At 40.9% G+C, this 25,952-nt stretch overlaps 1 protein-coding gene across 1 annotated transcript in view; it reads left to right on the top strand.

Moving 5' to 3' along the window:
• Positions 1-25,555, top strand: part of Dgk (diacyl glycerol kinase 1) — a 440,989-nt gene extending 415,434 nt beyond the window's left edge. Inside the window, exons 17-20 of the mRNA XM_065230402.1 lie at positions 23,297-23,452; positions 23,597-23,813; positions 23,901-24,082; positions 24,250-25,555. Of these exons, the coding sequence (XP_065086474.1) occupies positions 23,297-23,452; positions 23,597-23,813; positions 23,901-24,082; positions 24,250-24,339 (645 nt within the window). The 3' untranslated portion in view covers positions 24,340-25,555. The remainder of the gene's footprint in view (positions 1-23,296; positions 23,453-23,596; positions 23,814-23,900; positions 24,083-24,249) is intronic.
• The last annotated feature ends 397 nt before the right edge of the window (positions 25,556-25,952 follow it).

The raw sequence follows: 25,952 nt of genomic DNA, 5'->3' as shown, positions 1-25,952 counted from the left end.
TGATATATACTTTTTCATAAATTTTTGGAACGATAAAAAAATACTCGTTTTTTATAAGCGATGAGGTAAGACGGACCATGACGGATTTTTCGACAACCATTGCACAAAATTGGACGCAACAAGCGCCTTATGAAAGGTACTATGGTCACATAGATCATAACTGAATATCTTTGTTCCACTGGTTCCACAGATGTGACCGGAACAGGTTGCAGTGACCATAATTTCGGTGAGCATAGGTCTAGAAATGATCAAAAACGGTACAAACCTATGTTTTGACACATATAATCGCATGAGAATTAGAAAATGTGACCAATGAGGGCCTCATTTTCAACACCCTGACATGTTCCGGGCACCCCTGGGGAAGTGGTTAAAATCATATTAACTTGAAACCCATCATGTGACACGACAAATCACATGAGAACTCTTAATACTACAAGGGACAGCCCTAAATCTTAATTGTGCAGCAGGATCTTGTACTTTGTGTAGGAATAGGAATTTGAGCGGGGTTCTCTCTATTTATACTCTTTAGTATGACGAGATTGACATAGATGGCTCACAGCGACTCACGAAGAGCTACTGATTTCAATCAATAACGATGCAGCCTCTTCCTCCTTCTATGGATGCTCATGTGGGCTGCATCTCACTGCTTGCAGGCAGCCTTTCGTTGTATACTGGAGAACAATGTTCAACGCCACGCGCCGACAGCACTGCTGCTGCTGATGCCGACGACCGGACACCATCACACACGTTGAAAGAAACTGAATCCGATCAGCGGTTGAGGCCAGCCTTGGTAGCTAGCTACTTGCGGGGAGCCTTTCGTTATGTACTGGAGAACACCACCACTCACCACGCGGTGATTGAATAAACACCGTTTGGTGAGTCCGGATGGAATTCAACTTTGAAATCTGTGTTAGGGAAATCGCTTTTTCACAGGCAATCGGTGATAATTTTAATTATCATAGCAATAGTTACACATTCATGCAATATTCAATAGTGAAATTTTGAAAAATGATAAAGTCTTAAATTTCAAAGAAATGTTTCTGATCGATTGGTGATAAAATTATTGAGATTGGTCCAGGGGCAGCTGAGTTATTAACTGACATAACCCCAAGGCTGCAAAATGCGTGTCGATGCATGTTGACATGACTGGTTCTCAGCAATACAATCACCAATCGTTATGATTCAGCCACCAATCGAAAGATATGGCTATCTAATTTTATTTTGAACAGATAGAAAACCAATTGGACCTGTGGTTGGCCAGCCGGAACGGAAAAACCCGGAAAAGTCCCGAGCAAAATGCGTGTCGATTGAAGTTGACATGACTGGTTCTCGGTGATTTGGTTACCAAATTTCAAGATTGAGCCACTATTTGAAAGGTATAACCATAGAGTTAACTCTAAGACCACTGGGTCCCAAAGAAAATCATTATTATTTTTGGCTCACTCAGTACCAGAACAACGGTCCCAAGCAGTCCCAAGCTATTTCACTCACCCCTGCATGTTCTGCATGAATCCACACACCCCTGATGTTATCTGTCAAACTTTCATAGCGAATCAAAACAAACATAGTGTAGGAATAGAATTTCAACTAGAATAGGGTACGTTAATCGTTTGCTTGGGACCAATAGGCTACTAAAGTGGTGAGCCAATTTAAAATCGTTAGTTTCGTATTGATTGTTGGTTATACCTTTCAAATAGTGGCTCAATCTTGAAATTTGGTAACCAAATCACCGAGAACCAGTCATGTCAACTTCAATCGACACGCATTTTGCTCGGGACTTTTCCGGGTTTTTCCGTTCCGGATGGCCAATCACAGGTCCAACCGGGTATCTACCTGTATTAAATGAAAGACGATAGCCATACCTTTCGAATGGTGGCTAAATCATAAAGATTGATCATCGCATTATTGAGAACCAACCATGTCAACCATGAATCGACACGCATTTTGCAGCCTTGGGGCTTTGAGGAAGTTTTTATGGCTTGGGGTTATGTATGAAATCACAGACGTAGTCCTACGTCAAAAATGGTTATTGATGGATAAATTGAGTATCGTGGACCACATTGGCCATTCACGGACATATTCCGGATACCACCCGGAAGCAAAACAAAATTTATTTTATTGTTCGAATGTTAATTAGTAAGAATAGTCACATCTCACCATAGATGGATGAATCCAGGTATTTATTCTTAGTTATAGCTAAGAGAAACGAATGTAGCTCAATACTAGATCTGGAAAAACATCATTTCAGTTTTAATCAAACTCACTTCGCAATAACAAAGGGTGACGCTTTTATCATAGAGGTAACTCTAAGACTAGAGTGTCGCGAAGAAACGTACTCAACTTTTTGGCTCAGCTCTAGTACTCTCTTCGGTGCCAAGCTAATCGATGTACCCCTCGAAACATAGGAAAATCCAGAGAGAATAGGTAGAGAGGCGAAGAGTGTGAAGCAAAAAAAACCTTATCGAACCGTCAAACTGGTATCCTATCGAACAAAATAAACAAAAGTTGATGTTCCCCAATTTGGTGAAGGCAAGTATTGTAATCGCTGCGAATATATTTGGAAGAAAACTTTTTAGGATGAGAAAAATACATGAACAAATAAAAAGTAATGCTTGAATTTAAAATGTAGTAATATTCAGGATATTTATTTTTATATTCTTTTAGTATAAAGATCAATTTTTTGTAAAATTTGCAAAAGCATACACACTTAGAAAATAGTACCGAACTCGGTTCAATTTCAACCGAGTTTTTATCTGCTGAACGCTCGGTAGTCTGTTCGGTTCAAAAAGAAACAACCGAGTGTTCGTTAAAGTTTCTTTTCCCACAACCTGTCAAACTAACCGAAAAAACTCGGTTGACAAAAAGTCAATTCAAGCAGGAATAACCGAACATAGGTTTACCCAAGTATTACCGAACGCTGTCAAACAAACCGACTCACCGGTTGCAATGACGGAATTCGGTTCTTTTTGACAGCGCTCAAATCCAAAAACTTACGATGTTTCGAATCAGAAATAAAACTAGTTTTTTTTAATGAGATGCATGATTTATATTATATTTGTCAGATGTTGTTTTAATGCATAAATATGCTTTGTATGTACTAACTATTGACAACAAACTTGAGACGAACCGGAAAATTATGGCTCACCTGTGCGGGGGGAAAGAGAGGGTTAACCCCCTTGAGGGAAACAAAAAACTTCTCACACGTCGTGATAATGCCTCCTACATGGAATTCAATCAAACATGCAGTTCCTCCAGAAGTTTTTCCATTTTCAAATCAAATTCACCGTGTGACACTAACGAAAAAACACGTCTTGCGAAAAAAACACAACGCGCACCAGCGAGAAAAAATGGCTGACGATATTTGGTTTAGCTGAAAACCGAGTTTTGGTTAAAATTTCCGTCGTGAAGTTGAACCGAAGTTGTGAGTTTGACGTTTGAGAAAGTTTAGCGAATATTCGGTTCAGTTTACCGAGTTTTCTCGGTTTTCAAGTACCAAACTGGTAAATATCGCTACTTTACCGTACTTTTCGGTTCAGTCTTCATTCCTATCTGTCAAATTTAACCGAAATTCGGGTTTGACTAGGAAAATACGCCTAAAAACATATTTTTACACGAATTCTTCGGTTCGTTGTTGGTAACCGATGTAGTTCGGTAGAAAATTAAACCGACTTCGGTATTGTTTTCTAAGTGTGTACATTTGTGGAAAAAAATAAATTTTTTTTAATTTCATATATTTTCTACCAGAAACAATGGGCTGATTGTGATACTAAAACAACAATAATAAAAAAAAAACCTCAAACCTTTGTAGGGGTCAGAGTGTTTATTAATCATTATATCCGGCAATATGGTATATCTGGTTCTTCTCCGAGTTGTCAAATGTTTCAGCGGCAAAAATCGTCATGGGAAATTCAATTTCAAATAGTGTGTAATCTTGTTCGTTGTTGTTACTATCTGCTGTTTGGTCAAGAGTTCGGATTTTAGTCGTGAAGTCGGTTAGCCACTTTCTATCATCTTGGTCGTATGAAGATGAGGGGATTGACATCATAAACTGCGACACGGAAAGCAGTTTCAGGTTGTCTTTGAACTGGAGTGCGGTTGGGCGTTTCTGTTTGAACCTTATCAACGAGAAAACGTTCTCGACGCAATCTTGCGTAAAACGAGAGGTGAACAAGCAAGGGTATTTCTGTTCGAACAGGAAGTACGTTTGTAAACGGAGGATCGAATTCGTACACAGGATTGTTGCTGCTTGCCATGGTTTCCAGGCTCTGCGAACACCAACCTTGCATGCGAATATTATTTTCCTGAACGAGGTTAGAAAATTGATCGATTGTCGATATGTTATGGAGGGAAAGTGCCAATTCTGATCTACGTGAAGACATAAGTTTGAACCAACGCCAGGTAGTTTCTATGAAGAAAGCCGTGGTTAAAAGCTCCTTCTGCCCAGTTTCAGCACTCATGAACCGTAAAGCAGCAGCAACATCGTGATTCACCAATTTGTATGAATTGGAAACTTTCATCGCGTCAAGACGACTGCCATTTAAAAAATCTACCTCTTTCCAAGTCAATCGAGATGCCATCTTCAAGCGCTTACCCTTTTCAAACTTAACCAATTCTTGCAAGTGAAAAATATCAACGACATCAGAAACGAGATCGTTTTCCTTAACGATATGCGCTGGCAGATATATAAACCGATTTTTCACCCATCCTTGGACGCAGCTTTTGAAGACGTGAACAGCATCCGGTATAAGCTCAAAGGTCCGTTCGTCGTCGATAGGATGCTTCAAAGGAGGGCCACTTAGTGCTTGATCCTTCGAATGATTCAAGCCGAAGTCATTCCACATTCGAACATTGTTCGGGCCACAGTCAGACGTTGCAAAGTGAACCTTCAGTCCAATCTGTTCCGCTCTCCTGATAATGTCAATCATTGTAGCTTTCATGAACCCTTCTGGTACTGAATTTCCGGTGAACTCATACGCCACTATTTGTTTCCACCGACTTGAAATACCCACCAGCATAAACACAAGTGCGTGGATGGCTTTTCCATGTTGTCCGGGAATGGTGATATCGCCAAAGTATTTTTTGTTGTTGCAACAATAGGTCCTACTAGGGTCGATCGACATTTCGTCCGCTATCAATCCGCAATCTCTTTCAGCGGATGACATGCAGTTTACCTTCGATTCCATCAAGGTAAACACCTCCGCTGAAACTCCAGTGTCAAAATGAAGGTTCTTCAAGTAGTCCTGTTGCGAGCGAATTGTAGGCATTGGAAAGTTCTTTTCATCGCGAAGGAAATTGTACCCTTTTGATCCACATGCGAAGCGATATTCAAAACTGTCCGTTATGGTCTTATCAGTCCATTTTTTTAACCCTCTTCTGTCCTCTCTGTAGCCTTTTCACTTGATCCGGGTGGAATAGCTTAGAGGCAGCATCCTCCTTGTTGCCGGAGAGCTTCTTCATTCGTGCCAAATTCTGCCGCAGCATTTTTATCGTTTTACTCTTCCGGAGGTCACGTTGTCTGAGGCGGTGTACTGTTCGGACTAGTCTAAGAAATGCGTAAAATATATATTAGAATTTAAACAGGTAGTAATTAATTATAATTACTTTTCGGTAGTCTTCGATTTGGATGGTCCCGAGCGTTCCGTGGAGCATGCCGTTAATGTCGTTCCCAGGGACTCGCTGGAAGCGCTTGTAATGTACACCGACTGGTTTACACTGGTGGTGTCCTGTTAAAATATAGGTACGCGTTATATTTTTGTTTGTATCATACAAATATTTGGTTATCAAACCGAATCACAGGTACTGGAATTCGAACACAAATTCGCAACGTATTCGAATATCGGAACTGAGTTTGGAAGTCTCATTAGTCTGCCGTTTTCTGATATTCGATACAGATCATCGTAGTTGAAATGAAGCTGGAAATATTATTATTATTATTGCAAAATCAATCTGAAAACTAGAAAATGTCTTACGCTGCAGAGCCTGCTGTTATCAGTAATGATGTAATCGTCCGGAAGCCTACAGAACTGAATCCTCTTCTGCCTGTTTTCCTCATTTTTCGGAAATCGAAAGAAAGTTATGTTTTTGTATCCACTCACATACTGGTTTTTACAAAAACTCGCAACGCACTTCATTATCAGCAATCATTAAATTTTAATAACGATAAAAAAAAACAATTCTGACGCGGGTAAAAACAACACAAATAGATGGTTGAAAAAAGTCACTTGAAGTGTGCCCTTCAGAAACAGTTGCCAGAACTTGTAGGATGGAATCATAATAAAAAGAGTGCTGCCGTTTCCACGGTTTTTCACTCTTCGACTCTCTACCTATTCTCTCTGGGAAAATCCACGAACCCCTCATTTTATCCAAGGTTGCAAAGACTCATTTCAGCTAAAACAATGTTTTTCTAAATTATGAAATAATTAGATGCCATGATCAAATTTTGAATTGGTAGGATGCAAGAAGAGGTTGCAAAGAATGTGTTTGACATATTAAACCTGTTTATTTCACTTCATGAGAGTCACAATCAGCGATTTTTCACAAACTCACTCACTCACTCACTCACTCACTCAGCGATCAGCAAATCGCTGATTGTGACTCATAGAAAGCAAAATTTACAGGTTTTATGTTTCCAACGCATACTTTGTAACCTCTTCTTGTAAGTTACAAATAAAACATGCCATCATACCACCTTTTGGTTTTATTATTCCGAAAAACATTATTTTAGCTGAAATGAGTCTTTGCAACCTTGATTTTATCTGTCAAACTTTCATAGTGAATCAAAACAAACATAGTGCAGTACTAGATTTTCGACTAGAATAACTTACCTTACCAATCAGGCTAAGGCCTTGTTGTCCTCTGCTGTCCGAAGAAGTCGTCTCCACTCTACTCGATCCATGGCCACAGTTCGCCAGCCTCGTAGTCTGCGAAGGGTCCGCAGGTCGCCTTCTACTTGGTCGATCCACCTTGCCCGCTGCGCGCCTCTTCTTCTTGTTCCTGTTGGGTCGCTTTCTAGAACCATTTTCACTGGGTCGTCGTGCGGCATTCTTACGACGTGCCCAGCCCACCGTAGTCGCCCAATTTTTGCAATGTGGACGATGGATGGTTCTCCCAGCAGCTGGTGCAATTCGTGGTTCATTCGCCTCCTCCACGTTCCGTCATCCATCTGCACTCCACCGTAGATGGTACGCAACACCTTCCGTTCGAAAACACCAAGGGCGCGTTGGTCCTCCACGAGCATAGTCCAGGTCTCGTGGCCGTAAAGGACCACCGGTCTAATCAGCGTCTTGTAGACAGTCAACTTCGTGCGGCGGCGAATTTTATTCGACCGGAGCGTCCTCCGGAGTCCAAAGTAGGCACGATTCCCTGCCATAATGCGTCTTTGAATTTCTCTGCTGGTATCATTTTCGGCGGTCACCAGTGAGCCCAAATACACGAACTCATCGACCACCTCGATTTCGTCACCGTCAATCTGAACTCGGGGTGGGAGGCTAACATTGTCTTCCCTAGAACCTCTTGCTTTCATATATTTTGTCTTTGATGCGTTGATGGCAAGTCCAATCCGTCTAGCTTCAGCCTTCAGTCTGATGTACGTTTCCGCCATCATCTCAAAGTTCCGTGCCATAATGTCAATGTCATCGGCGAAACCAAGGAGCTGGATGGACTTCCTGAATATCGTGCCACTCGTGTCTATCCCAGCTCTTCTGATCACACCTTCTAACGCGATGTTGAACAGCAGACACGAAAGTCCATCACCCTGCCGTAACCCCCTTCGAGATTCAAAGGGACTCGAGAGTGTCCCCGATACTCGAACAACGCACGTCACTCGATCCATCGTCGCCTTGACCAATCGCGTCAGTTTATCCGGAAATCCGTACTCGTGCATAATCTGCCATAGCTGATCTCGATCGATTGTGTCGTATGCGGATTTGAAATCGATGAACAAATGATGTGTGGGCACGTTGTATTCGCGGCATTTCTGCAGAACCTGCCGAATCGCGAAAATTTGGTCCGTGGTAGCGCGGGCACCCATGAATCCCGCCTGGTATTGCCCCACGAACTCTCTTGCATATGGTGACAGACGGCGGCATAGAATTTGGGAGAGTACCTTGTAGGCGGCGCTCAGCAGTGTGATCGCGCGGTAGTTGCAGCAATCCAACTTGTCGCCCTTTTTGTAGATTGGGCATACGACACCTTCCATCCACTCCTCCGGTAATATCTCCTCCTCCCAAATCTTGGCAATTACCCAGTGCAGCGCTCTAGCCAGTGCTTCACCACCGTATTTCAATAGCTCACTTGGTAGTTGATCTACACCAGTTGCTTTGTTGTTCTTCAGCCGACCGATCTCCTCCTCAACTTCTTGAAGATCAGGGGCCGGTAGCCTGTCGTCTTCTGCGCGTGCTCCAAGGTCTGTTGCCGTGCCACCTTCGTTTTCTGCTGCTTCACCGTTGAGGTGCTCGTCATAGTACTGCTTCCACCTCTCAATCACCTCACACTCGTTCGTGAGAAGGTTACCGTCCAAGTCCTTGCACATATCGGCTTGCGGCACGTAGCCTTTGCGCGAACTATTTAGCTTCTCGTAGAACTTCCGTGTGTCGTTTACGCGGTACAGATTTTCCATCGCCTCGCGATCTCGATCTTCCTGCTGACGCTTCTTCCTTCGGAAAACCGAGTTTTGTCTGTTCCGCGCTTGTCTGTATCGCTCCACATTCAATCTCGTGCGGTGTTGCAGCATTCTCGCCCGTGCTGCATTCTTCTCCTCTACTAACAGTTTGCATTCGCCGTCAAACCAGTCATTTCTTCGGTCCGGGATTGCAGTACCTAGTGCCGCTACAGCAGTACTACCTATGGCTGAACGGATGTCCCTCCAGCCATCTTCAAGAGAAGCTGCGCCAAGCTGCTCTTCCGTGGGTAGTGCAACTTCCAGCTGCTGCGCGTAGTCCTGGGCAACTCCGGTGTCCCGTAGTTGCTCAATGTTGGGTCGTGGCGTTCGACTTCGACGTGTGTTATGCACCGTCGAGAGTTTTGAGTGCATGCATACTGCAACTAGGTAGTGGTCCGAATCTATGTTCGCACTGCGGTACGTGCGGAAGTTGATAATGTCGGAGAAGAATTTCCCGTCGATTAGAACGTGATCGATTTGGTTTTCTGTGTGTTGGTCAGGTGATCTCCAGGTGGCTTTGTGGATATCCTTGCGGGGGAAAAAGGTACTTCGAACTACCATACCCCGGGAAGCTGCAAAGTTCACGCATCGTTGGCCGTTGTCGTTCGATACGGCATGCAGGCTGTTTGGCCCGATTGCCGGTCTATACATTGCCTCCCGTCCTACCTGAGCGTTCATGTCGCCGATGACGATTTTGACGTCCCGTTGCGAACAGCCGTCGTACACCTGCTCCAGCTGCGCATAGAACGCTTCTTTCTCGTCGTCGGGTCTCCCTTCGTGTGGGCAGTGCACGTTGATGATGCTGTAGTTGAAGAAACGGCCCTTAATCCTCAACTTGCACATCCTCGCGTTGATCGGCTGCCAACCAATCACGCGTTGGCGCATCTTACCCAGCACTACAAAGCCGGTTCCCAGCTCGTTGGTGGTGCCACAGCTCTGGTAGAAAGTAGCCGCTCGATGCCCGCTTTTCCATACCTTTTGTCCCGTCCAGCAAAGTTCCTGCAGTGCTACGACTTCGAAGTTGCGTGGTTGAAGTTCGTCATAGATTAACCTATCGCAACCCGGGAAGCCGAGCGATTTGCAGTTCCATGTTCCGAGTTTCCAATCGTAGTCCTTATTTCGTCGCGTAGGTCTGTGCCGATTGTTCCGATCCGTATTTCTTTCTTCGGTATTTGCAACTTTGTTTTTTTCCAGGGCGGCTTGTTGGGCCTGCCCCAACCCCCTGTCTCGCCGGGGGACCATCGTGCACAGCTCTGTTTAGAGTCCCACGCTGGCACTAGGACGGTGATCAGCCGCTCCTAACATGGAGAACAGACGCCGTTTTGAGCCGCACCTCCATGGTGAGCAGACGCTCAGGTTTGGTGAAGCATTTCCTCTATCACCGTACTATGGTTACCGCGCCAGTGTTCGCGTCGCACCTCTTCACTTTGCTATTGCCGGACTGGCAACATTGCCCAGGCTACGCCAACCAGCTGTGTCCATGTTTCAGCTGGTAGTCTTTTGTTATCATATGACTCGAGGAGGCGTGAAGTAGGAACTTGTGAGGACCAGGGCTAGGTATTCCGCTCCTTCCAGGTTGTCAACTCACCATTTTTTTCGACTAGAATGGGGTACGTTAATCGATTTGCTAGACTATATAATATAGGCTACAATAGGCTAGGCAAGTAGTGAGCCAATTTAAAATCGGTATCAATATGGTATATTTTAATATGTTTCATGCATTTTTACATACCTATATCTACAGTGACAGAAACAGTACAGCCTAAGGAAAAATGTAGTTTTTATTTATTGTTCAGAAGTTTCATAAGTTCGGGGGTTAAACGGTGTTCCAGAATGATAAAAACATGTTGTCAATCTTTTCTATTTTGAGTATTGGCAAGAGTCTTGAGGATTTCATTTTGAACTGACTGTGGTCCCTTTTACCACGCCGGACGTTCTTACCCCATCTTCCCCTGCATTTTTTTTATACATTCCATTGTTTTCATGACTATTATTCGAGATAAAGCACCTCTCAGACATTAAAAAAATAATACAAGTATACGCTATGGACTAAACAATCGTCACTGAAGATGTCAAGTCATTTGGAATAAAAGTTACAACTATTTATGTGTGAGCCAATTTTACCGAATACACCCATTACTAGCGGACCCATCTTGTCTCACCTTACCCTTACCGAACCGTTTTTACTGCGTCCTTGGGATGGATTTTATCGTTTCTTCGTTACTGTCAAACCAATCAATGATAGTGCTATCTCATTGAATCAACGATGTCAGCATACTGTTTCACTTAAATTTACTTCGCACTTTTATTGGTGTGATGAATGAACTTACACGGTAAGAATCAAATGCCCATTTATGCGTCAAATTTCACCCATTTCGAGAAAAAAAGGCCTACTTATTAACGGGTAAAATATAGTATTACTAATCATGAACACTAAATCACAGACAAACAGACGTAACACTTCATTGTGTATCTTCGTTCATGCATGTAACGGTTGATTTGAATATTATCAGTTCCGCGAACTACTCGCCGCAGCGCTGGCATAGGATCACTTTGACGTTTCTATACATTCTATAGAACTTTTATGCAATATTGTTTGCGAGCTAGCGAGCAAGCTTGTTTTCCGCGAGAAGCCCGAGAGATGTCGTTACTGAGGTCATATGTTTTGAGATACTATGTTTTCAAGAAAAACTTTTTCAAAGAGTTACGTCTGTTTGTCTGTGACTTAATGTTCATTATTCATTATTCATGAACAGTTCAGTGCCAACATTTCAAAGGGGCGTAATTGCATTTGTAAACAATGGCTTTACCCGTTGATTTCTCGCGAATAAAAGGTCACTCGTGAAAAATAATGACACCAACAGGTAGAGGAATGTTTCCTCTACTATCTAGCATTGTTAATTTGGAGGGGCGAGCTTTTAGTTGCGAGAAATCGACGGCTAAAGCCATTCTTTACAAAAGCAATTACGCCCCTTTGAAATGTTCGCACTGAGTTAGTGTTCATGATTAGTAAACATTGCCCGCAGCTTGTGCCACTTTTTCTCGAGTGAGTGAACTCAGATCCAATGCCCCATAAAGCGGTACTTGATTCTTACCGTGTGCGAAACGCGCCCTGCCCAACCAAACGTGAAATGATCGCTTGGGGAGCAATCAACTGAAAAGCGTCACATTTTCGTACCATGCCCTGCCTTATCTCATCCTTTCTTGTGACGCTTGGAAAAGAGTGAAAACATACCGACCATTTAATGCAAAGGCACGTGTTTGGATTCATATCTCCCGGTTTAATAATGCTTTTCTGTAATTTTTATCGTGAACATAAAATAGGAAAGGCACGCGGAACAGTCAGCGTCGCGTCGTGGGAAAGTAATTTAAAGTTTGCTTTCTTTCCTCGCTTAGCGGCGCTGCTGTGTAAGAGAGAAAAAAAATACCGTCGGAAACAGATACAGCGTCCGTTACAAATTAAAAATTGTATAGAATTTCCTCCAGCTTTTGCGTTGTTGTTATTTGAGATGCACTTTTTTCAATCGAAACTCTTTCTTTGTTCGTTCACCGGAACCAGTGTGCTTTAGCGAAACACTTGACGGTGACGCGCTTCCTCCCCCCAGGGCCACAGAAACAGGAAGCGCCGTTATAAGTTTTTTACGACTTGGACAATGAAAATATCGCTGTGTAAACAGCTTGCAGCTAATTTGGCCAAAATTGACGAACTTTTCACTTTGACGATTATTTAGCCGGTGTTAGACGAAGATTTAATCACCCTTCCTGGGTGACTTTCAGAATCCGTGGCTGTTGGTGCCGGTAAATTTAATGATTAAATCAAACTTGGGGGAACTTTCACTGCTCGCATAAAATTTGCTTTAGCTTAGGTTAGGATAGTTCATAAAAACAATGCCTAACAACTTAGCTGGGGCACCGACTCTCTATTCAATGAGCCACATTATTTGGACAGACAAAAGGAACATATTCTATTCTCGGGAAATTTTCCACCGCCAATGTAACACTACAATGTTACACTTTTTCTGTAGTGCGCGAGAGGCATACAAATACGGAATGCCTTGCTTTTCACTTAGATCAACTGTTCGGCAAGCGTTGCATAGTTAAGTTTAACTGTGGATATACAGTAATTCCTCCATTTATGCGGTAGGTGGTACCGTCCACCCTCCCTTATTTCTCGGCTGTCCTTCAACCAATTGAGATAACTAGTTTATGGTTGACACTAATCACATACAAACAATCAGGCGGACGGTATCACCCACCGTATAAATGGAGGGGCTATTGTAGTGTAGTTCCTCCCGAACTATTCCTACGCTTCTATGCTCTGAAGTAGAGAGGGTCTAGTATAAGAGAGGAGCGGAGCTTAGATGATTTTTAGCAACACTGTCGATGCAATCTTGATAGGCATATAGTCACTATATTCATAGTATGGCGGAGACAATGACGGGAGCCAATTCGACCTGTCACTTGCGGGAGCCAATCGAGCATGACTGTTTATTTATAGATCAATGAGGTCGAAGTATTGTGATCGTCACGATAAATGGAGAAAATCGACGCGGCTACTGCGTAGACGACAAATAATATACTTTTGATAGATTTTTTTACGGATGGAATGGTAAGGTTTAGTTTTCATTTCAATGATCCATACACAATCAAAACATTATACGTTGCATATGTTAGGCCCCTCCTTGAGTTCTGTAGTATAGTCTGGGCTCCATATCAATATACTTATATAAACCGTATTGAATTAGTTCAAAAACAGTTTCTATTATTTGCTCTAAGAAAGTTAGGCTGGACGAGATTGCCCTTACCATCTTATGAGTCTCGATGTATGTTGATCAACTTGGATGCACTTGAAAAGCGAAGGCTGGTCTACATTTGATTGACGACGAATAAATAAAGTAAATAAATAAATTTTGCAGGTATGCGTTGAAAGTGTAAGTTGATCGATATTCTTTTAACACATTTACTCCTATTCTGTCTAAAATTGATTACATTGATATTCATACTGCACAGACAAAAAAATATATGTTGCGTACAACGAAAACGTTCTCTCAAAGCTTGAACAATTTCACGGGGTGCCAGATTATTATTGAAGAAATCAAAGTTGCCAGTTGACAGGATTTTGTATCCGGCAGACTATAAATAGACACTGCTCGATTGGCTCTGGCTTTGACAGTTCATTTTTCTCAAAACTATACTAGACCCTCTCTACTCTGAACCGTCAGTACCCCCATGTGTTCGGCATCCTAGACATAGTATCCGCTTCAGTTGGTATAACACAGATATGCAATGCAGTTGACTTCCGGAAAACGGCTGAGAGTCGAGTGAATTCAATTGATGGCGTACGGATGCGGAAATGGTATGCGAAGCCCGGCTAAAGGTAGACGCTCCGTTGTTCCCAAACACCAACCAGCACAGGTCGAGAGCGTCTGCCCGATGATATGATGGGGGAACAGGGAAGGAAGTCGGAAATTTCAAAGGCCAAACGGTGATGGCCTATTTTAACCTGCTCACAATCAGACACCTTCGAGCTGTTTCTCCTTTCATGTGTTTGCTCTGCCTACATATACCTATCCTACATATGCACATTTTGCAACTTTGTGCCGTGCCAAAGGTGAACGAGCAGGAATCACGAAGCCAATCTGGGGAAACTGTATTATCCTTTCCGGAGCGTTTGGTGAGGGGTTTTATCCTAAGACGACACAATTGCGATGGCTCATTGAGTGGTCGTGAAAGGCGATAGAGGGCTTTGGAGGGTTAACAACATTATGCTAACCTTGCATATGAACAAAGCCTGCCACCAAAAATGCTTACATTTGGATTCTCTAGATTTGCAGAGGTTATCTCCTTCAACAGTTCACGAATGACATCATTTGATGCCCTCAACCAAATTGGTTGGACATTCATAAAGCCACCAATCGACGAACTTATATTAGGAAGTTGAATATTTGAAGATGCGAAATTGAATAGGCCATCTAGACGCTAAAATCAGAAGTCACGTTTTCGTGCTACAATTTATTAAAAAATTACAAAGACACCATTTTGACAAAATTTAGACGATCCAAAGTGGCCGAATTTTTCTAAAAATGCAACTGCTCTTAAGAGGCACTCTTAAGGCACAAACAATGTATTCCACCTAAATACGGCTTCTGGACCACTGTGCACTGCAAGCACGGTGTAACTGTTAATTAATAGGGAATGGGGCCGACGTAGGGGCTATCATCCATGCAGCTCACGCTAAAGACGATATGGTGAGATCTGGCCCTTCTTACTTACGTTCATAATTCACGTAGACCAAAATTTTATACTTTTTAACCCCTCCCTCTCCCTTCGTAGACTATAGTAGACTTTTCTGAAAACCCTGCTCCACCCCCTAAAATCTACGTAGTCTTTCATAATTATGAAAAAAATATATATATATTCAAAATCGTTGTATTGTCTCAAATTATCTTGTATTCATAATTTTAAATTCACTTTTGCAGAATATGATTAACAGAATATTAGTTCTTCCGGCTTATTTATTGGAATCATATTTTTTGGTTTTACAGTTCATTTATGAAAACCAAAAACTAGATACGAATGTGATTCAGTATGATAAAACATCCACTCATTTGTTTTAAACCTGTTTTGATGTTTTTTTTTTAAATTTTTAAACTTTTTTCACTAGAAAATTTCACCAGTATCCGATGTGTTGTCAACAAGGAATCAAAAATATCTCCAAATGACAAAATAACAAGCGATCAACGAACCGAATAATAACGCTATGTCAGAAGTGCAAAGCAATAATGATATAATCTTCACCGTTCTTTTTCATGACAAGCGGCCAGTGCGACACAACTCATTCGGGGCGGTAGAAGGAAACGAGCAAATTGTTGGCAAGCTGCTTCACGAAGTAAAGCCGAAGATGATACACGTGTGTAAATGGGAATTTTTTTGTTATGTCTTTTCCCGATTCATATCAAGCTATGTCCTCATCCATGTATATTGCAACAAAGCAGGCAAGCAATATATCATTATCCTTCTACCACTCGGATCGAGTTTTGTTACAGAGCGAGTTTGTCATGGTAGTCGTAGCAACCGTTTTGTCTGTATCGTTGGTTGCTTTATGTGTTTTGATTCGCTGGTTGTCAATAATTCAAACGACGATGTTGAATTTAATTAGTTTGTTGAATTTTTCCATTGGATGCAGCGAAGTAAACATTGAAATTATCCGATTATTTTATCCAGTATTTTACGATCGCTTATGGCCGCCACAATCTGGTTGAGTTTCTGTTAGGGAACATTAAATTTGAAGTTTGGGTTGTGTCGTTTAACGTGCGGGCTATCGAGAGATTAAATAATCAACAAATAAACAATACATACTTTTGGTTGCATCGCCAACTTGAGGTGAATCCTAACCGAATACCCTACCCAACCCTCCAACTCCGTAGCACTTATGAGGGTGTCGCTAAGTCGGTGGCCTCTCGTTAAGTAAGTACTACATCAACATTTCCTTCCCTATCCCTAGTTATGGTAAAGATGGGCGTGGCCGGGAATAGCGACAGTCATGCCAACCGGTGAACACTCGTGTTTATTTCAGTTACCGTGGGGACGTAATTTGTGATTAGCCCCGGTCCCTTTCAAATTGTATCATTATTTATGTACGGTCCTTATATTTGAAATGACGTTTCACATTCATCTAGTGATGGCCGATTTTCATTTGAATAATCGATTAATCGATTAACGAACATAAAAGTAAAATATTTGTAATCGGTTATATCATGCCGATATAAGCATTAACATCTCCAGAGGATCATCACCGATCGTTTCAAACATGTGCTGCACTCTCATTGGTGGAAAAATGGCAGCACAGCGAACAAAAAAATAATCGATTAGTTGTTAATCGAGTAATTAAAAAATGAGACATCTCTGATTTTGGTGTGATTATTTTGATAAAAATGAGCGCAAAATTTCATCTCTTCCGAGGGGGCAGCAAAACCACAAAATTACCTTGAATACGGGGGGTATTCATTGGACGAAAGGGACTGTGAAAGAGGACACTAAAATAGAAAGTTTTTCTTCCGACAGTTTCATCTTAGTATTCATCTTTGGTCATGCTTCTGTTACTCTTCTCGGAAAAAAATCCGTTCCCGAAAACGGGAACGGAGCGTGAACTAAAAATCACGGCCAGCTATCCAGAACAAAATTTTCTCAAATATACACCGTGAACACGGCTGTGGTTCACGAATATGGGAACTCTTTTTTTCTCGTGTTGTTTAGATTGGAACCAATGTTTACTCCCCAGCATTATTCCTGAAAGTAGTCTAACTGAGAATTTCAGAACAGACTTGAGTGTCGCTAGTATCCAATCTACGAAGTATATCATAAAAACGCTAACGCTAACGCTAACGTTTAACGTCAAACGACTCAACAAAAACGTCAAATCCTATGTTCCCTACCAAAAATTCAGCCAGATTGTGGCGGCCATAAGCACCGGTAAAATGCTGGATACGTGGATAAACAAAGCTAGTTTACAAATTCTAAAACATATGCATGAAAGATTCCCAAAAGATCATCAAATCGCTAGACGAATGAATCTTTGCTCGAAGCTTGCAATCCCAAGTAGAAATTTCGGTACGCCATTTAGTTTATGATAAATCACATATTTTTGAAAATAAATTTCAGCTACGTGGACTTTATCAAATAGACTAGCGTAAACATTTTGCTACACCCTCCTTCCCCATAGAAAGTCTACGTAGTTTTTGAACGGCCCCTAATTTTAAATCTGACAAAATTGCTCAAGTCCGCATTAAACTAAGAAAAGCAAGACATACAAATAAGGTAATTCTGTTAAAACCAATGAACAATGAATTATCGGCTCCTTGGCTCCGTAAAGCTAACGCGATTGAGCCTTACAAATAAACGAACTAGCTAAAGAAAAGCAAAATAATGTATGCATGGTATGAGGGTTTAATCAGTACGATTACATTACAAGCACCATCTTAGCGCCCCTTGGTGGGACTTTGTATGGGAGCGAGCTGTCAACGAATAGGTTTAGTGTTTTTTCGGTTTGCTAATCGATTAATGGATTATTCGTATAAAAATCGGGACGTTCATAAATAATGAGACAATTTTAAAGGGACCATCATCAGTTCATCATCGACGATAGTACGCCTTTTTAATAGAAACTAATCGCTTCAACCTCTGGTGGTGAATATGAGAAAGTCAAAAAGATTGTTGTGACAAATATTATAAATTAATTAATTTATAATATTTGGTTGTGAGCAAAATTTGTTGCCGTGAGATATTGGAAGCGGAACACTTTTACACTTTTCCTGATAAATTGATCAATCTGAAATGCTCGAAAACTTGATTTATAGTTGAAAAATTTCATTCTGTATCATTTTTTCAAGGATTCTGCTAATGTTCAGGAATATTTTTATTGAGAAAAATGCAAAATTCCAATAGTGCCTTAGTGGTTATGATCTTCCGTATTTCTTGTGTGTGAATAGTTTAGGTGCAAATCAGTTAGATTTGTGGAAAATCGTAAAATAAGACAATTACCGATGGAAACTGGCAAGATGTTCAATGAAAAATGCTTTAATTTGCGTTGTGAAAAATCCTTCTTCTGATGTAAACAAACGGTTTGGTTGACGTTTCCTCTAGAACTCGCGTGGTGCCCTCTACGTTGGTGGTGCATTAAAAAGGCCTATAGCAATAGCGTCGAAATCACCGATAGTATCCCCGCTCAATTCTCATTTGTTTCCATTAATTCGATGACAATCACATATTTTCGTTTTCCAAATCATATGTTTAAACTTTTGGTTCTGTTCTGCTAAAAGACACACGGGACTACAAAAAAAACAAGTTTCAAAAAACTGATTATGAATTGTGTATACTACTGAAAATCAAAACGAACTATCTCACTGGCATCACTGGACTTCCTATGTCACTACTGTTAATTTTGACATCGGACGCGCGTTCCGGTTTTAAGCTTGGAGTTTATTTATTGTACATAATTTCCGCATTCAGATAATCCTTCTGTAACTTGTGAGTTTCACAGAACCATCAGCACCAAATTGTCGGGGTACACTGGCAATACACTGGAGTTGTCCCCGAGTTGTTAATAACCTACTGAAAACCCGAAGTGGTTCGATTTATTCTAATGTTCTTAAAAAATTAACAAAAAATATCCTTCGATTGTTTTACAAAATTAAAGAACTAACCATTTTCAAAGTTTAATTTTAGGACCACAATCAGAGTGGTCGCTAGCTTTGCTCAGCAATTAAACAAGTATTTAGTATGAAAGGTCATATTTGACTTCCGTAGATCGTTTTAAAATATTGTTAGGAACATTTTATCCCATAAGACAATATTCCTGTAAACAATTTTTTTTTTTGTAACGCAACCCCAAGCATTAGATTTTGTTTTCTTAAAGTCCTGTATAGATCGAAGCGAAGTGAAAATCTCATATACAATACTATATTTTTCACCAGAAAAACGCAACTCGCAAATATTTCACTGCGCTTGGAACTGTAAACAGATACGATCTATTGACGTTTCGAGAAAGAGTGTACCTCCCAACTAACATTTTCAGCTTTGTAAGCCAACTTTTCCAGCGTTGTGCTGTAAAGTAGCTGAAAAGAAGCTGCAGATACAGCTACAAGCAAAAGCTAGCAAAATAGTTTTGGAGAGCGTTTACTCAACTTTCTCACAACCATTATTCAATTTGTCAGTCGCACTGAATAACATCAGCCAATAAACGCTAATGTCACTTCTACACACACACTAATCAACTTTCAAACTTGTAGCTGCAAAACAAAGCTAACAAAGTTAATATATTACTCATTTGATGGCTTTTAAACAACCAACCACTCTTGCTGAATAACATAAACATCAAAAGTGCTTTTTCAACAACTAAACAACCTGTACTCAGCTTATAAACTGTGTAAGAGCAACTTCGGATGCATTTTCACAGTCAACTAGGTTTATTTTTAGACGTGTGCAGTTTTACAGCTTTTACTCTGCTCTTTTATAACTAGTCGAGAAAAGTCATTCGTGTGCACTATTATAAAGCCTCTACTCAGCGATTTTGTTGTAGAAGGGAATGTTGATTTGTTTACATAAGTTCAAAGTGTTGGCTTAGCACAGTTGGTAGTGTCAAGGTTTGCCAATGAGGTCGTCTCGAATTCGATTCCAGGTTCCGGTGCAGGGTAAATAATTTGGTGATGATTTGTAGCTAATTTCGATTAATTTGATTCACGGCAAAATAAACTCAATAAATTCCTTCATAAAAAAGCGTAAACAGTATTTAACCCAGCTTCAAAAGAAAGCTGTGTAGTGATTATTGGATAACCGGGAAAAGGTTGAATAAGCGCCTTTCAAGTTCACACACAACTAAACAGCAGGATAACAGCTATATAGAAGCGTTAATGGATATGCAATAAGAGCTTCTCCCGACCGTTCCAACAGCCATAAGTAGCTGACTAAGTTCGCCAGATTTGCTTGTATAGAGGTTGAGTAAAGGTTTCCTCATATCGTATAACGTTTGAATACCCAACTAACAATTTTCACAATGTAAACGCTTTACTCATTTCATTTATACAGCCCCAAGCTGTATTCAAACGTTACAGCAGAGTAAAAGCTGTAAAACTGCACACGTCTAAAAATAAACCTAGTTGACTGTGAAAATGCATCCGAAGTTGCTCTTACACAGTTTATAAGCTGAGTACAGGTTGTTTAGTTGTTGAAAAAGCACTTTTGATGTTTATGTTATTCAGCAAGAGTGGTTGGTTGTTTAAAAGCCATCAAATGAGTAATATATTAACTTTGTTAGCTTTGTTTTGCAGCTACAAATTGAAAGTTGATTAGTGTGTGTATAGAAGTGACATTAGCGTTTATTGGCTGATGTTATTCAGTGCGACTGACAAATTGAATAATGGTTGTGAGAAAGTTGAGTAAACGCTCTCCAAAACTATTTTGCTAGCTTTTGCTTGTAGCTGTATCTGCAGCTTCTTTTCAGCTACTTTACAGCACAACGCTGGAAAAGTTGGCTTACAAAGCTGAAAATGTTAGTTGGGTACAGCTTGGGGCTGTATAAATGAAATGAGTAAAGCGTTTACATTGTGAAAATTGTTAGTTGGGCTATCAGGTTTTCACATCGGCGGACATGTAAAAACTGATCGATTTCGTTTCTCGGGAAAGGTCTGTATAGAGATCGAAGCGAAGCGAAAATCAGTTAAGCTAAGCATGTATGGATCTGTGCGTTAGAAGTCTCCAGATGGAAGAGCAATGTGATTTGGAACGCTCGCACAAAACAGAGAAGCGAAAAAAAAAGCCACGCGACGGGGCGATCCATGAATGAATTAGCATGCAAACAATCAGCACCGAGAGCATGATCAAGCTCGCGCGTGACTTTTTTGTTCGCAATAATTGATGAATATTGTAAGATATCTTTTGGTATTTCAATTCAAAATATTCCGCGAAAATTATCGATAATTGAAAACGGATTTAATAATTATTCGGCAATGTCATCTATGCGTTATCGCAAGAACTCCTTGAGAGTATTCCTGTGTGTGTATGTGTAAGCTAATTGCTAAAAAATAGGCGTTGATTTGAAAGTCAAGCTACAGTGAAAGCGCATAGTTCGAAATGGTAGCGAGAGAATAATTCGATTGTCGAGTGGTGGAAAAGAAATAATTAAAAAACGGATCCCAAATCTGAATCATCTGATAGTGAAAATGGTGGTTCATCACCGGAAGTTGCGAAGGATCCTCTAGAAGGCAATAGTGTTCCTGGGTATTCTGCTATATCTGGATATTTTATAAGATAATTGTATAAATTGAACTATTTTAGAAATCATCATGTTATATAGCCTTCCCAGAACTTGGATCCTTGGTATTGAAGTTGTCATTTCAGTAGTAGAATTATAATTATACAATAATGTTGTATTCACGAATATGGTCAAAATGGCAATACTTCCCATTTTGCTAATTTGCATGCTTGTTGGTATTGATGCATTTTGAATTTGGGTGTGGTTCGAACGGGTGTGGAGTCAGTATCAACGGAAAAGAATTACCTTTCACCTTAAATAAGTACTGAGTATTTAGTGGTAGATTCACAAACATTATTCTTCTTTTTCTTTGCATTGCATTGTAATTGCATATCGCATATTAGCTTATAATCGATTTTAGGGGCCTCATAGCTTAGTCAGTAAAGGCACGGTATTATCAAGCCGGAGGCGGCGGGTTCGATTCCCGGTCCGGTAGAGGGAATCTTTCGGGTAGGAAATTTTCTCGACTTCCCTGGGCATAGAGTATCATTGTGCTTGCCACACAATATACAAATTCATGCATTGGTATTGGCATCGAAAGCTCTCAATTAATAACTGTGGAAGTGCATTTAGAACACTAATACCCCGTCACATTACAGCGTATATCACGTGATATACGCTGTTTTGCAATGAGCACTCATACATCTAGTTTTCATCCTTTGTATGAGTGCTCATTGCAAGACAGCCTATATTACGTGATATTGGCTGTAATGTGGACGGGGTATAAGTTGAGAGCACGCAATAAGCTAATATGCGCTAAGCAATAAGCTTGAAATGCGAACAAGAAGAAGAAGATATTAGCTTATTGAGAGCTTCCGAAGCCTGGTACCATTTTTGCATTAGTTTACCGAAGTCACATCTGTCACACAAAGATGCAACATCTTGATTGGCCCTGAAATTAGTTCTATAGCAATAACCTCAACTGGTTTGTGACATGTTTGCTACTAGGGAAATTGTGTGGCAAGTACAACCATACTCTATGACCAGGGAAGTCGAGATATTTTTCATCCAAAAAAAACTACAATGGACAGCCCTATGCGGTTGTACGCAATGGTGACGTAGGACTACGTGTTCTTATATAATAAATCTTATTTGTTAACTGCAGCAGGAGCTTGTGTTTTGTGTAGGAATAGGAATTTTTCTCTTTGTTTATACTCTTTAGTATGACGCGCTTGCTACTAACGAAGAGCTACTGATTCCGATCAATAGCGGTGCGGCTTCTTCCTCCTTCTATGGATGCTCATGCAGGCAGCCTTTCGTTGTGTACTGGATAACACCACTACTCTCCACGCAGTGATTGAATAAACACCGTTTGGTGAGACCGGATGGATTTGAACTTTGAAATTTGTGTTAGAAAAATCGCTTTTCGCAGGCAATCGGTGATAATTTTAATTATCATAGCAACAGCTGCACACTCGTGCAATTTTCAATAGTGACAGTTAAAAAAATGATAAAGTATAAAATGCAATAGATGCGTAGAAATGTTTCTGATCGATTGGTGATAGAATTATTGAAATTGGTCCAGGGGCAGCTGAGTTATTAGAGTTCAAAATCTTTCACAATTTCGTTACATGTTCCATTTTCGGTTTTCACAAAGTGTACCCCCATATAGAAATCACAGACGCAGTCTTACATAAAAAAAAACCCAATTAACATTATCCAAACAAAAAATCCTGCTTCCGAAATGGATAAAAGATTTCTAAATCGATAGTCCCTTCATTTCAGTGAAATCTACCGTGACATCACCCATTTAAACGCTTATCCAATCTACAGATTGTAACAATTTATCCACTCAACACCTTCTTGCAACTTTCTTCCCCATTTTCCAGGACGCTGCCATCTGCGTGAAATTCCATCTGGAGCGTGAGAAAAACCCCCACAAATTCAACAGCCGAATGAAGAACAAGCTGTGGTATTTCGAGTACGCCACATCGGAAACATTTGCCGCATCGTGCAAAAATCTGCACGAAAGCCTTGAAATCGTGGTATGTTTTCACAGCTTTCCTTTCGGCAGCTGAACGATTTTGTTGCCGGTATAAAGAGGGGTGGATTTCAGCGAATTTGCATATCACCACCAGTTAAATTGCTTTTCTATCATGGGACTTTCCTTTCTCTCTCGCTCTTCGTAGTGCGACGGTGTCTCGCTGGAACTGGCGAACGGTCCCCAGCTGCAGGGCATTGCCCTGCTGAATATCCCCTACACCCACGGCGGATCGAACCTGTGGGGCGAGAACCTGTCGCAGAAGCGGATGCGCAAGGGTCCCTTCCGGAAGAAGCTGAAAAACTCGGACAAAGAGCTGTCGGCCAATAGTTTCAACTCGGTCGATCTGTCGATTGCCATACAAGGTATGTGATGCAAATCCATAATGGCCCGTATCGGAACGGAAATTTGTAATTTTCTTTTTCTTCTCTCATTTTCTGTTCGGATTTCAGATATTGGTGATCGACGGATAGAAGTTATTGGATTGGAAAATTGCCTGCACATGGGTCAAGTAAGGACCGGGTTGAGAGCTTCTGGTCGAAGATTGGCCCAGTGCAGCGAAGTGGTACTGACGACGAAGAAAACCTTTCCGATGCAAATCGATGGCGAACCATGGATGCAGGGACCGTGCACGGTAAGACGACCACATAAAAGGAAAGGTCGATTGTGTTTTTCAAACATAACATTACACGGGAAGCTCGAAAAAACGTGTCAAGAGATCATAGAAACCGTCTAATCAGCTTATCGAACTTTCCTGGGATGGGATAAAGTTTTATGTAATTTCCCTTCTTCCCATTCCAGATTCGACTGACCCACAAAAATCAGGTCCCCATGCTGATGGGCCCTCGGTCGGAGAAGAGTGGAGGCTTTTTCAACTTCCTAAAAAGATGACTATCGAAGAAGCCCGACTCGGATATCCCCTCCAATGAGGCCTAGCCATGCACAAGCCTCTCGGACAACACGTAACGACGTTGAAACAGAGGGGAAAAGTATTACGATACGAGGGCTTTGATCCCAAGGATGAGAAAAAAATACAAACAATAGCTTTAACTCGGAACCAACAAACCAAAAAACCAGAAATCACAAAAAGGTAGCGACATACTTTTTTAATACCAGGAAAGCCTGAACCGCGAAGAATGAACCAAATAGTTCCTTCAGGACTTTATCCAATTTAACTTGTATATTTAGATTCTATTTCAACTTTCCTATGTATGTTTATACACACGTAGACACAAACACACCTCTGTATGATATTGGATTAGAAAATGACTTAATTAAGAAAAACGGTTTCGTATCGAAATTCGTCTCTCAGAATGATGAGAATAGTGGTAATCGAGAAGGACCTGCTTTTACTGACTAAGAACTAACACTATTCTTATATGCACGAACTTTGTGCACAGAAAAAATACAACACATACACATTTCACAAACGCATGGATTTGCACATCAAGTGACCAATAAGCCCGGTAATTCGCACACGGCTCATATAACCGAGTCATTTGTTGATTGAGTACACCAGTAGTAGTGAAAGAGACAATTATCATTTCGCTCTTGAATGCGTTTCCGTTTTAAAAACCTTCTAACGATGGCAGAAGAGGACTTTACCGTCATTATCCCAAAAGCTAAGCATGGCCAGCGGTCACAGTTTATCTAGTTAATCCTCCGTTACTCGCGCCAACTTTTGTAACACGAGTACTCGCGCGTTGTACTTTGTACAACAGTGTGAGTTTTCCATTGCCATTTTGCAGCCGAGCTACCAATCGATATGAAACCAACGAGTATTCCTTGAAAAACTTATTTTTAACTAAACAAGCTAAACTTTTATCACAGTTGATCCCCCAAAAATGCGGATAATAGAGAAAATGTGAATAGAAACCGCGTAAAAAGTGTCCGTACTACGTGGGATTTGACTTAATTGGTTACAACATGGACAATCTCGAGATCCTGACCAGATAGAAAGTTACGGTCTTGGGCAAAGTTGTTCTAGAGATCATAACCTTTTTTCTGGTGGACAGTAGTTCAGAAAATTCTCACTTCGTGGCACTAGTATATACGTGCAATATTCGCATATACAATAGCTCGAGATCCTGAGTAGATAGAAAGTTACTGTTTTCGGCAAACTTGTTCAGGGGGTCAAGACTTTTTGGCTGGTGGACAGTAGCCCAGAATTTTTTCACTACGCGGCGCTAGTGCACACGTGAAATTCTCATATTTAATATCTCGAGATCCTGACCAGGAGATTCATAAACATGTAAACATGATCGTATACATGCTAAGTTTCCGCATGGGATACAACCTGACCAGATAGAGAGTAAATATCTTTGGCAAAGTTGTTCAGGAAATCAACATCTTTTCGTTGGTGGACAGATGTTCAGAATTTTCTCACTATGCGGAGCTAGTATACACATGCAATTCTCGCATATACAATAGCTCGAGATCCTCAGCAGATAGAAAGTTACTGTTTTGGGCAAACTTGTTCTGGGGGTCAAGACTTTTTGGCTGGT

The sequence above is a fragment of the Ochlerotatus camptorhynchus genome, unplaced genomic scaffold, assembly GCF_037179485.1.
Source record: "Ochlerotatus camptorhynchus isolate MF236.1 unplaced genomic scaffold, CSIRO-AGI_Acam_v1.1 ptg000330l, whole genome shotgun sequence".
Lineage (NCBI taxonomy): Eukaryota > Metazoa > Arthropoda > Insecta > Diptera > Culicidae > Ochlerotatus > Ochlerotatus camptorhynchus.
The sequence above is the reverse complement of the archived record's forward strand: the minus strand, read 5'-3'. Positions and strand labels throughout refer to the sequence as shown.